Raw genomic sequence first — 13,376 nt, 5'->3', positions numbered from 1 at the left:
CTACATCTGTATATAGGCTGCTGTGGAAATGAGTGAAGCACAAATGGAGCTAATTCCGGTTATTTAAGTAGGCCTAGTGATGCAAAAAGGCAGAACTATTTAACTTCTGATAAGCTGCAAAATATCATTGTTTGTGTACTAGCTGTCCCTTAGCCGAATCAAATTGTACTTGTACAATTGTATAGTTTGTTTGTCATGCTTTCACATAATGTGCACAACCACCACCGCAACAATCTAATCTTCTCTCAATGGATACATGTAGCAGCAGCTCTTAGATCATTAACACATCCGCTCAGTGTGAAAGCCCCTTAACACATCCGCTCAGTGTGAAAGTCCCTTAACACATCCGCTCAGTGTGAAAGGCCCTTAACACATCCGCTCAGTATGAAAGGCCCTTAACACATCCGCTCAGTATGAATGCCCCTTAACACATCCGCTCAGTGTGAAAGGCCCTTAACACATCCGCACAGTATGAAAGCCCCTTAACACATCCGCTCAGTGTGAAAGCCCCTTAACACATCCGCTCAGTGTGAAAGTCCCTTAACACATCCGCTCAGTGTGAAAGGCCCTTAACACATCCGCTCAGTATGAAAGTCCCTTAACACATCCGCTCAGTGTGAAAGCCCCTTAACACATCCGCTCAGTGTGAAAGCCCCTTAACACACTGTACATTTCACATGTGAAAACACGCCAAAAAACAGTCAGCCAAATGAAAAGTCTTCTAATCTGGACACAGATCATGCCCGACCTACTCCCAAATCCTGTGGCTAACAAGTATATAGCAGAGTATTGGGGGGGGGGGTAGTTTCTCAAGGTTTTGTTACAACTGAGGGAATGGTGCAAGGCCTCTCTCTTTACCCCTCTCTCTCTTTACTATCCTTCTTCCCATGAAGTATTCACAGCTCTGGCCCTCTGGCCTCACAACCAACGAACTGACAGTGGGCTAGTCGTTTGTGTACAAAAGGCAGGAGCACTGTATGACTCTATTGCTTTTACACTGACCAACCTCTTTAACAGACAGAAGCATCTTAATTGTTTTCACTGCTCTATTGACAGTTGACAATAGCCCAAGATTCTACAAATGGCTCCAACTTGAGACAGAACTTGATAAGAACTTGATAAATTAGAACTCTGAATTCCCTCGTTGACCAGTAAAATCAATGATCATGTTTTATCTCTTCTCTATGCATGTTCACAAAAACAGTGTTATAAAGTAGTCTTGAACTGTTTATAATGAAGGAAATAACCCCATTACAGGATGAACCATGTAGTTCCTACACTCTTACAACAAAATGGATCTTCGGCTATCCCCATAGGAACCAAAAGGGATCTATCTACCTGTAACCAGAAAGAGCTCGTCAAAGAGTTCTCCTATGAAGAACCCTTATTGGTTCTAGAAAGAACATTTCTTTCTAAGAGTGTATGAATATTGACCTCCTCATCTGAGAAAATGGCTGAGGTCAGTAAACTATTGTGCATGACTCAGGCTGCAATCACATTCCACAGAAAAATCCAGTTAATCATTTATCAGAAACATCAAAACAAACAAAACCCAGACGCATCCAGAATTTGGTTGCTTTCCTCCTCAAGTGTTTCACTTTCTTTGCCTAGTAAACCATCTTTGATGTGTTTTGCTAGACTGTGTTGTGAGCGGTAACATTTAACCAACCAACTGTGATATGTGCGTTAACAAGCTAGCAGCATGCATCCTGTCTATATTTAATAGGTTTGATAGATTGGACATTGAACTGAAGTGAACGCTGCCTCTGGCTTGTTCATCCCATCACACAAAGGCACGTGTTGTGCCGTCTGGGGTAGATAGGCAATAAATGAGTGGAGTTTGGACCTGCAGAGCTGGGGTCAACAGAGGGAATATTTACTTCATCCTTCACAACAGAACAGAGGTGGTGGTGGTCGTCAATCGAAAGGAATTGACAGTGGTTCTAAAGCATTCAGACTATTTATAGACTCCACTAACCCACTCAGAAAGGAGAGGAAACACCCTATCTCAGGAAAACAGATTCATGAGGAAAAAGGATTTCCTTCACCGCACAAAACAATTGTGTGTGTGTGTGTGTGTTCTGGGAAAAATCCAGAATTAGCGTAATAGTAGCCTATCCTATTCAAAACAACCAGTGACAGACAGTGCCTACTCTTCACAGATCTCTCCAACATTTGGAGAGTAGCAAACAGGTTACAGGGTTGCCTTATGTACTGTAACAGGGTTAATTAATGGCATGTTTGTTCCCATGGAAACCCTTCTTCTGACTGATATAAACTGGATGGGGACACTGTGTCCCTAGTGGCATCCTATTCCCTATATATTGAACTACTTTTGAACAGAGACCGAGTGCACTTTAGCGTGCCATTTGAGACTCAGCCACTGAAGAGAAGTTTCCATGCCCTGCTATTTTGAGGAGTGATTGGACATAAAACTGAGTCATAATAATAATACTAAATGAATAACAGCCTCTCCTATCTACGTTCCTATGTACGTCAGAGAAACTAATGGTAACACGTAACCAGGATGTATGGTTCTGAGTGAGTCAGTTCAGGCCAACCATTAGTGCGTAGTGATAATGTGGTCAACCATTAGTGTGTCCTGCTTTGTGATAATGTGGTCAACCAAATCAAATCAAACTTTACTTGTCACATACGCCGAATACAAGCGTAGACCTTACCGTGAAATGCTTACTTACAAGCCCTTAACCAACAGTGCAGTTCAATAAGAATTAAGAAAATATTTACCAAATATAAAGTAAAAAATTAAAAATTATAAAAAGTAACACAATAACGAGGCTATATACAGAGGATACCGGTACCGAGTCAGTGTGCGGGGGTACAGGTTAGTTGAGGTAATTTATAAATGTAGGTAGGGGTGAAGTGAAGGGGTGAAGTGACTATGCATAGATAATAAACTGCGAGTAGCAGCAGTGTACAAAACAAATGGGGGGGGGGGGGGGGGTCAATGTAAATAGTTTGGTGGCCATTTGATTAATTGTTCAACAGTCTTATGGCTTGGGGTTAGAAGCTGTTAAGGGGCCTTTTGGACCTAGACTTGGCACTACGGTACCGCTTGCTGTGCAGTAGCAGAGAAAACAGTCTATGACTAGGGTGACTGGAGTCTCTGACAATTTTATGGGCTTTTTTCTGACACCGCCTATTATATAGGTCCTGTACGCACTACCGTCTGTAGCGCCTTACTGTCAGATGCCGAGCAGTTGCCATACCAGGCGGTGATGAAACTGGTCAGGATGCTCTCGATGGTGCAGCTGTAGAACGTTTTGAGGATCTGGGGACCCATACCAAATCTTTTCAGTCTACTGAGGGGGAAAAGGTTTTGTCGTGCCCTCATCACGACTGTCTTGGTGTGTTTGGACCATTCCTTGGTGATGTGGACACCAAGGAACTTGAAACTCTCAACCCGCTCTACTACAGCCCTGTCGATGTTAATGGGGGCCTGTTCGGCCCGCCTTTTCCTGTAGTCTACGATCAGCTCCTTTGTCTTGATCACATTGAGGGAGAGGTTGTCCTGGCACCACACTGCCAGTTCTCTGACCTCCTCCCTATAGGCTGTCTCATCGTTGTCGGTGATCAGGCACTGTTGTGCCGTCAGCAAACTTAATGATGATGTTGGAGTCGTGTTTGGCCACACAGTCATGGGTAAACAAGGAGTACAGGAGGTGACTAAGTACACACCCCTGAGGGGTCCCAGTGTTGAGGATCACCGTGGCAGACGTATTGTTGCCTACCCTTGCCACCTGGGGGCGGCCTGTCAGGAAGTCCAGGATCCAGTTGCAGAGGGAGGTGTTTAGGCACAGGGTCCTTAGCTTAGTGATGAACTTTGAGGGCACTATGGTGATGAACGCTGAGCTGTAGTCAATGAACAGCATTCTCACATAGGTGTTCCTTTTGTCCAGGTGGGAAAGGGCAGTGTGGAGTGTGATTGAGATTGCGTCATCTGTGGATCTGTTGATGCGGTATGCGATTCACCATTTACATTTACATTTAAGTCATTTAGCAGACGTGTACTGCATAGTGATAATGCGGTCAACCATTAGTGTGTACTGCGTAGTGATAATGTGGTCAACCATTAGTGTGCACTGCGTAGTGATAATGTGGTCAACCATTAGTGTGCACTGCGTAGTGATAATGTGGTCAACCATTAGTGTGCACTGCGTAGTGATAATGTGGTCAACCATTAGTGTGTACTGCGTAGTGATAATGTGGTCAACCATTAGTGTGTACTGCGTAGTGATAATGTGGTCAACCATTAGTGTGTACTGCGTAGTGATAATGTGGTCAACCATTAGTGTGTACTGCGTAGTGATAATGCGGTCAACCATTAGTGTGTACTGCGTAGTGATAATGCGGTCAACCATTAGTGTGTACTGCGTAGTGATAATGCGGTCAACCATTAGTGTGTACTGCGTAGTGATAATGCAGTCAACCATTAGTGTGTACTGCGTAGTGATAATGTGGTCAACCATTAGTGTGTACTGCGTAGTGATAATGTGGTCAACCATTAGTGTGTACTGCGTAGTGATAATGCGGTCAACCATTAGTGTGTACTGCGTAGTGATAATGCGGTCAACCATTAGTGTGTACTGCGTAGTGATAATGCGGTCAACCATTAGTGTGTACTGCATAGTGATAATGCGGTCAACCATTAGTGTGTACTGCGTAGTGATAATGCGGTCAACCATTAGTGTGTACTGCGTAGTGATAATGTGGTCAACCATTAGTATAGCATCATGCCAGTACATCTGTTACGTGTAAATGTAAATTACTATCTTACTTTATTCAATACAATTACTTTGAAGACGTTCTGGTGGTGTCATTAAGCTGTAATCAATTTAAACAACATGACCTTGTAGTTGTTAGTGACCAGTGGTCACACATAACTGCAACAGGTAGGTAAGTGTATGTGATGTGTCACCCTATGGACTGTGTTAGCAGGTGGGCCCCTAATAATAAGGAACAATTCAAAAAGAAACAGGAAGAGGAGGTTGATCTGTTTCCTCAGAGGCTTGTTTGGGTTCACTCCTGATAAGCTCAACTAATGGCAGAGGCTTGTTTGGGTTCACTCCTGATAAGCTCAACTAATGGCAGAGGCTTGTTTGGGTTCACTCCTGATAAGCTCAACTAATGGCAGAGGGTTGTGGTGGTAAGGTGAAAGAGTCTTATGACGCAGACTGAGGTGTCTCCAAGATGAAACTTGGGTTGCATCCTAAATGGAACCCTATTCCCTATAGTGCGCTACTTTTGACCCATGGGGCTAAAAGTTGTGCACTATATAGGGAATAGAGTGCCCTTTGGGACACACCCTTGGAGTCCTCCTCCTCCCTCTAAACAAGCACATAAACTGGATGCTCCTGTCCTGTGGGAAGAAGTGTCATGCATACAGTCTTTCTTATCCAAAAGATAACAGTGAGTGTGTTATGTCACGCCCAAATGAAAAATATCAAAAGGGCAAATCTATATTTATCTAATAGAATAATGATAACCGCTTGATAACAACCCTTATTTCAAAGTTATTCATGTAAGCCTTTCTTTTCTTCAGTAAATAACTCAACAGAATTGGGAGTTGCATGACCTAAATCTATAGTCTTGAATCTTGATTTTCAATCAATCACAATCATCCTCTATAATCGCACCTGCCAGAAGAGCACGGGAAAATGCAGACTTGCCTGAGCGTGTTTCTCACTAATGTTTACGTCTACTGTATCCGAGTTATGCATTTTCAAAGTCTCATATACAAGGGGCAGGATATATAAAACATTTACTTTTTTACTGTTCATTGTCAATTATTTCCCTGTTATTACTATTATTATGCTCTGGTTATTTATATGTTTATAAAAATCAAATCAAATCAAAATAAATTGTCACATGCGCCGAATAGAACAGGTGTAGACCTTAAAGTGAAATGCTTATTTACAAGCCCTTAACCAACAATGCTTTAAGAAGTTTTAAGAAAAATAATTGTTAAGTAAAAAATAGATAAGTAAAAAATATAAAATAAAAGTAACAAATAATTAAACAGGAGCAGTAAAATAACAATAGCGAGGCTATATACAGGGGGTACCGGTACAGAGTCAATGTGGAGGCTATATACAGGGGGTACCGGTACAGAGTCAATGTGCGGGGGCACCAGTTAGTCGAGGTAATTTAGGTAATATGTACATGTAGGTTGAGTTAAAGTGACTATGCATAGATAATAAACAGAGAGTAGCAGCAGCGTAAAAGAGGGGTCTGGGTAGCCCTTTGATTAGCTGTTCAGGAGTCTTATGGCTTGGGGGTAGAAGCTGTTAAGAAGCCTTTTGGACCTAGACTTGGTGCTCCGGTACCGCTTGCCGTGCTGCAGCAGACTGAACAGTCTATGACTAGGGTGGCTGGAGTCTTTGACAATTTTTAGGGCCTTCCTCTGACACCGCCTGGTACAGAGGTCCTGTATGGCAGGAAGCTTGGCCCCAGTGATGTACTGGGCCATACGCACTACCCTCTGCCGTGCCTTGCGGTCGGAGACTGAGCAGTTGCCATACCAGGCAGTGAAGCAAGCAGTAAGGATGCTTCCTAAATACCTGACAGACAGCTTCACTAAATTATGCCACTATATTTACACGCATTTGAAGGTATGCCAAGAAAGATCTGAGATATAGCTAACTGAATTATTGACGGCCCCCAAACTAGCAGCATATGGCATTCATAACATGCAACACATCAGCCCTCGATAGACGGCTTGGGTTCTTTCACTGGGACAACCCTCCTAGGACAATTAAAGGAAGACAGCAGTACCATCTGAATAAAGACAGCTTCCTTCATTGCCATCTCCTGGATGCAAATTCAAGGGGCTCTGATGCTCCACTCTTCTTAATGGGGTGAGCTGCTAACAGGTCAAGCGTATCATAATGGCATCAATCACAGCTTAACGACACTTCAACATGAACACATGCCGTAAATGCTGACACAATGGCCATGCAGGGGTTGTGTGTACTGTACTGTCAGATCCTCTACAGATGCTGTCTCATCTAGGGTTGCAAAGGGTCGGAAACTTTTCAGTAAATTTCCAGAATTTTCCCGGAAATTTTCCATGGGAAGTTAAGCCCGGGAATTTGAGGAATTTCGCTTAAATTCATCAAAAAAGTTAGCTTATAACAGTGAACCTTTTTTGTGGGATACACATAAAGCAATTCTAGGTCTTGTGGCATATTTTAGTTAAACTATCCCCAATTCAATGGAATTGCAACCCTCTGCATGCACTGTGCATTCTTCCATCACATGTACAGCTGATTCTCAAGATCTTGCACACTAATGAGACGCTATTGAGCCCACACTACTACACTGTCTGGGCCAAGGACTACATGCTTTCTGGTAAGTTTTGATTTTAACACAGGGCGGGGTGAATATATTTTATATGACATACATGATTTTTTGTTAACTAATAAATAGTAGCCTACAGCAAAGTGTGTTTAAATCATTTTTAACTTGTTTAGAATTTCTGCTAGTTAGTTTTTGCTACCATGTGGGTTTTAGCTTGCTTGAGCCTGATAACTGAGGAGTGTTAATTCACCTGTTTCCATACATGTTACATTTGAAAACATTTATCTTACAAAGGAGTTGTTTAATCCAACTGCTTAACTATTTATCTGTACATGGAATTGTATTTGTTTTTTTTTTATAAGTTTTTTCCTAATCTTTACAGGAAAATACACTGGCACTATCTGATGTGTGGAGACATTTCACTGCAGCTAAAGAAGAATGAAAAGATGTGTACATTTGCAAATATGCAACAAAGATGCAGAATCATCTGGCCAAGTGCATAAAGTGCATAAAGTTCCCTCAGCGCTCACAACAAGCAACCTCTGACAAAAGTCCCTCTACTTCTATTCGCGGTGTAAATGATGAGTCTGCTTTCTCTACCTTATCGATAGCAACAGCTCATGGTCCTCCTGGAATCAGAAGTTTTTTTTACTTAATGGAGGAACGTAGTCAGTGAAATGCTGATGAATGTCTTGCTCGAGCTGTGTATGCAACTGGTTCACCTCTGATGCTCACAGGCAATGTGTATTGGAAGAGATTTCTGAATGTTCTTCGCCCAGCATACACCCCTCCAACCAGACATGCTTTATCTACTCATTTGCTGGATGCAGAGTTCAACAGAGTTCAAGTGATGGTCAAGCAAATCATAGAGAAAGCAGACTGTATTGCAATCATTTCTGATGGGTGGTTGAATGTTCGTGGGCAAGGAATAATTAACTACATCATCTCCACCCCTCAACCAGTATTCTACAAGAGCACAGACACAAGGGACAACAGACACACCGGTCTCTACATTGCAGACGAGCTGAAGGCAGTCATCTGTGACCTTGGGCCACAGAAGATATTTACACTGGTGACAGACAATGCTGTGAACATGAAGGCTGCTTGGTCTAAAGTGGAGGAGTCCTACCCTCATGCATTGAACCTGCTCCCCAAGGACATCATGGCACTGAAAACAATGGATACACTCTACAAGAGAGCCAAGGAAATGGTTAGGTAGTTGAAGGGTCATCAAGTTATAGCAGCAATCTACCTCATTGAGCACAGTGAGAAGAATAAGAGCACCACATTGAAGCTGCCCAGCAACACCCATTGGGGTTGTGTTGTTATCATGTTTGACTGTCGCCTGGAGGGGAAGGAGTCTCTCCAAGAAATGGCAATATCACAGTCTGCCAATATGGACAGCCCCATCAAGAGGATCCTCCTGGATGATGTATTTTGGGAGAGAGTGGTAAGCAGCCTGAAACCTATAGCAATAGCCATTGCACGGATTGAGGGAGACAATGCCATCCTGTCTGATGTTCAGACTCTGCTCGCAGATGTAAGAGAAGAAATCCGTACTGCCCTGCCCACTTCACTGTTGCTCCAAGCAGAGGAAACTGCAGTTCTGAAATACATCAAAAAGCATGAAGACTTATGCCTGAAGCCCATACACGCTGCAGCATACATGTTGGACCCCAAGTATGTTGGGATGAGCATCCTGTCTGGTGCAGAGATCAACAAGGCCTACTGTATGGTGTCTTCACTACCGTGTCTCAACACCTTGGCCTGGATGAGGGCAAGGTTCTTGGCAGTCATTCAATATTCCCTTTCTTTTGTTGTTCAGTGAAATCATCCCATGTGAAGAGGCAACTCATTTAATTAAAGTTCAATTCGTAACTAAATTGTTTTTTAAATTTCTATTGGAAGGTTTTAATAATTTGCAATTATGTCTACTTATGATAAGGTAAAAGTTTGTTTCTATCATCATATGATATGGTAAATATATCCAATGCAAAAAACATCTACATTTAAATTGTATTCATATTAATTTGCATATATTCCCGTTCATTCCCACGGAAAGTTTCTACCTCTGAATAATCCACAAAATGTGCAACCCTAGTCTGATCTAAACAGAACTCATAATTTATAACTAATAATAAGGTAGGCATATATTGTAAGGGCATAAGCAAGGCTTTCCCTGGTTCAGTGTTGCTGGGACATCCCCTAAAGGCAGTTTCCCACACCATTCCATTGGAATCAACACAGTTGAATTCAAGGCATTAGAATAGATACATTCAGAGTTATATTGAAGGCAATAGAAGTTTGCCTCTGACTTTCACACTAAGATGTCACCCTGCCTCCATTAGTTTAGTGATCACCAACAGAAGGGAGAAGTGTGCAGCCAACAATAGAATCCACTCCGCATGGTGATGCATTAGGAATTTTAGGAATTTATTTTGTCATATGTGACTGGACAGGAGTAGGTTCATAATGCCTGAAATCCACTGCCATGGTTATTTATTCAATGGAGACAAGTGTGGACATGGATTTTGTAAAGCATAATAGGGAATGAAATGTGCTGATTTAGATGAAAGGGGCAATATGCAGTTGAAACAATAACAAAGTACCCTCCACCCCTGTTTCGGTAAAAAGCTGAGGGATGGGGCTAGAGAAACTAACCACTCTCAAATTCATAGACAGAGCTATGGATGCAAGGACTGGCCATCCATGATATCAAAATGATAGTTTTAGGCATGTGTTGCAGCTATACAGTGTTTGTTTACATTTACAATGTTTACAACCATTGGAGTAAAACAAGCTTATATGTTGGGTTCTGATGGGGTTGAACTAAGCTCATGATGCATTCATGAGTTATATTCTTCAACAATCAATGGGTACATATCATTCATTTCTAAGTTAAAAAAAAATTGGTGTAGAAACTGCAGATTGACCCTTTTAAGGTAGCCTACCAGTGGGTTCCTAGAAGGTGACAGTTGAGCTTTGGTTGTCAAAAGCACATAGTGAGCACAGGTACGTTAAAGTAAACATAAACCTTTCTCCCCGTTGGCACACAATTTCCTTTCATCATCAAATGTCATTTTAAAATGGCTTTAAAGATGAGACTTAATAGCTGCCCAAACAAGCAATAAAACACTATGTTACAAACTATTAATACGACACCTAGGCTGCTTCTAATAGATACCGACTGTCAAATGCAACTTTTATTGCTATTTGTAACACTGTTATTCACTCATTCTCACTCAACATTCTCAATAAGGGGCAATTTTAAATTGAACGTTGTTGTTTACTAAAACCAATGAAAATCAAATCAACTCAAATTGTATTTGTAACATCCTTCGTAAACAACAGGTGTAGACTAACATTGATACGCTTACTTACGGCCCTTCCCAACAATCCTGAGAAAAAAACATAATTAAAGCAGAAAGTTTGACAATTAATTAATGAACAGACAATTAACTATGCAATAGCCGAACAACGAATTATATAGTTAAAGTGAAACAAACATAGGCTATTAAAAAAATGTATTACACATTAGGCTAATATAATGGTAACAGTGTTTGTTAGAATTAGGAAGGCTAATCAACTCACCTCTTATCCAATCTACAACTTGTTTAGAAGTCCACTTTGTTATGGGATCCATCTTTGAAATGGTGCTCTCTAAAATTGAACCGGCTTTTTTTTCTTTGTCTTTTAGGTTAGCTTTAATGAAAAATCAGTAATTCCACATAGTAGGCATAATAGACATGTAACTACTACGAACATACATGGACATAGTCCTATCACGCACGCCTCTCCCGCTACAGCCCTGATGACAGACCGATCGCAAGTGGGGAAACAACAAGTTTACAGCGGAGCGGCGCAAACATGAGAAGGGGCGGGAGTGTCCGATTACAGTTCAGGTCATCAACCCGATTCAACTAAAACCGTTACATATATCAATTCTACTAGAGTCTATTGCAGGCAAATAGCGAAGTTTATTGTGAAACTTCATGAATGTACTAATCAACAGGTTTCTGTGACAATAATACAGTACACTAACCTAACCTAACCTACTATTATGAAAAACATGTGACGTGTTAGAAATGTATCTCAAACTTTCTCAGGACAGATTCTCACACAGCAGTTTGATCTAGTGGTCTCTAATTAGACTCCTCATATTTTCTAAGTCTTAAACCATCTATTCATGTGTTGGGTGTTTCCTGATGTGACTTTTTTAGGTCCCAAAAGTTTCCCATGGGAAGAGTGCAGGCAACATTGATGTGGGGGCAGTGATATCACACAAGACATGAGGGGACAGGACTTTTAAGGGTTTTATGGGGACTTTGGGTTACATGGGTTATGAGAATAATTTTTCGATGACAAGGGTGTAAACGAACAACAACACAATTTATTGTGGGTGGGTGTCATGTTTAATTGAATCAATAAGTTCATAATCATTTGTTGGGGGGACTGGATAAATGACAGGCTTTGCCACTATATCTAGAAACATCGTAGCATTCATTTGTCTGGCAATACAATCCACAACCTGTAAAACAGCTTGAGAAGTAAAAGTTTTATTTAAGGAAAGACTGCCCTCTTCTGACAACAGGAGGTTGGTTGTCTTCTGCTACTACTGTATGTAGACTAGCCTACTACCACTGGGCACACTTGGGTTGAATCAATGTTGTTTCCACGTCCTTTCAATGGAGTTACCTTGAACAAACCTGGAATAGACTTTGAATTGATCAACCCAGTTTCACAGATTATTGTGAAATAGACACAAAGTACATTTTTTCATGTGCAGTACAACATTTCCTATACACTGCATTTCAATCACAGATAAAGACAGTAGGTGACTGAATAAGACTGAAACAAGGGAGGTTCGTAGGGAGTATGGGTGGGTGTACAATGCGAACGTCTAGCAACCCAAAGGTTGTGTGTTTGAATCTCATCACGGATAACTAGTATTTTCGCTAATCAGCTACTTTGCAACTACTTAGCATGTTAGCTAACCCTTCCCCGATAACATAACTCCTAAACCTAACCATTTAACTTCTTAGCTAGTGTCACGTCCTGGCCAGTATAAAGGTTAATTGGTATTGTAGTTTGGTCAGGACGTGGCAGAGGGTATTTGTTTTATGTGGTTCTGGGTGTTGTATGAGTTAGGAGGGCATTTGATTTAGTATTCCGGGGTTTTGGGCACTGGGTGAGTTTCATGAATTCTATGTTGAGTCTAGTGTGTCTGTTTCTATGTTTGGATTCATTGGGGTTGGGACTCTCAATTGAAGGCAGGTGTTGTCTATTTGCCTTTGATTGAGAGTCCCATATATGTGGGTGTGTTTGTCTTTTGTGGGAGATTGTTCTGTGTTTAGCCTTGTGCCTTACCAGACTGTTGGTTGTTCGTTCATTTTCTTGTTTGGTTATTTTGGTATTCATTTTGATAGTTAATAAAAGTCAAAATGAGCATACACATACCTGCTGCGTTTTGGTCCTCCTTCACCGACGACAACCGTGACAGCTAGCATGTTAACTAGCCCTAACCTTAACCCCTAAACCTAACCCTAAACTTTACCCCAAACCTTAACCCCTAGCCTAGCTAACGTTAGTAACCTAGCTAGCCTTGCTAACGTTAGCCACAACAAATTGGAATTTGTGTAATGTACCAAAATGAGTTATGAAGAAATAAAATCATGTAATACACACAACATGCGTAATGATGAAAATCGTGTAATATACATGAAAAAGTGGACTTTTTCGGAGGAGTGTCAAAAATGTGTGTCTATTTCACAATAAACTGTCATAGTGTGTTGCAATTTATGTCTGTGCCCATTGGGTAGTAACAGCTGTAGGATTTTAATTTGAGCCGGTGTTACAAGGGCACGGAGCTCAGGTTGATCAATGCAGCAGTTTGTCCTTCAGTTGGTTTTGTTGTTAGGAGTGGAAAACCATGTCCTTTATGAGAGCTACACAGAGAGGAAAAATAGACATTGTCTGTAACAAGAGTGTGTGTGCACGCGTGCGTGTACAATTTATTGCATAAACAAACTGCTGAAGCCTTTTTAAACCTCAAATAC

General features: G+C 41.4%; 1 protein-coding gene across 1 annotated transcript in view; it reads right to left on the bottom strand.

Moving 5' to 3' along the window:
* LOC115174968 (connector enhancer of kinase suppressor of ras 3) overlaps nucleotides 1-11,213 on the bottom strand; it is a 45,872-nt gene extending 34,659 nt beyond the window's left edge. The window contains exon 1 of the mRNA XM_029734043.1: nucleotides 10,912-11,213. Within this exon, the coding sequence (XP_029589903.1) occupies nucleotides 10,912-10,963 (52 nt within the window). The 5' untranslated portion in view covers nucleotides 10,964-11,213. The remainder of the gene's footprint in view (nucleotides 1-10,911) is intronic.
* Between the last annotated feature and the right edge of the window lie 2,163 nt (nucleotides 11,214-13,376).

The sequence above is a fragment of the Salmo trutta genome, chromosome 35 (assembly GCF_901001165.1).
Source record: "Salmo trutta chromosome 35, fSalTru1.1, whole genome shotgun sequence".
NCBI classification, from domain to species: domain Eukaryota; kingdom Metazoa; phylum Chordata; class Actinopteri; order Salmoniformes; family Salmonidae; genus Salmo; species Salmo trutta.
The sequence above is the reverse complement of the archived record's forward strand: the minus strand, read 5'-3'. Positions and strand labels throughout refer to the sequence as shown.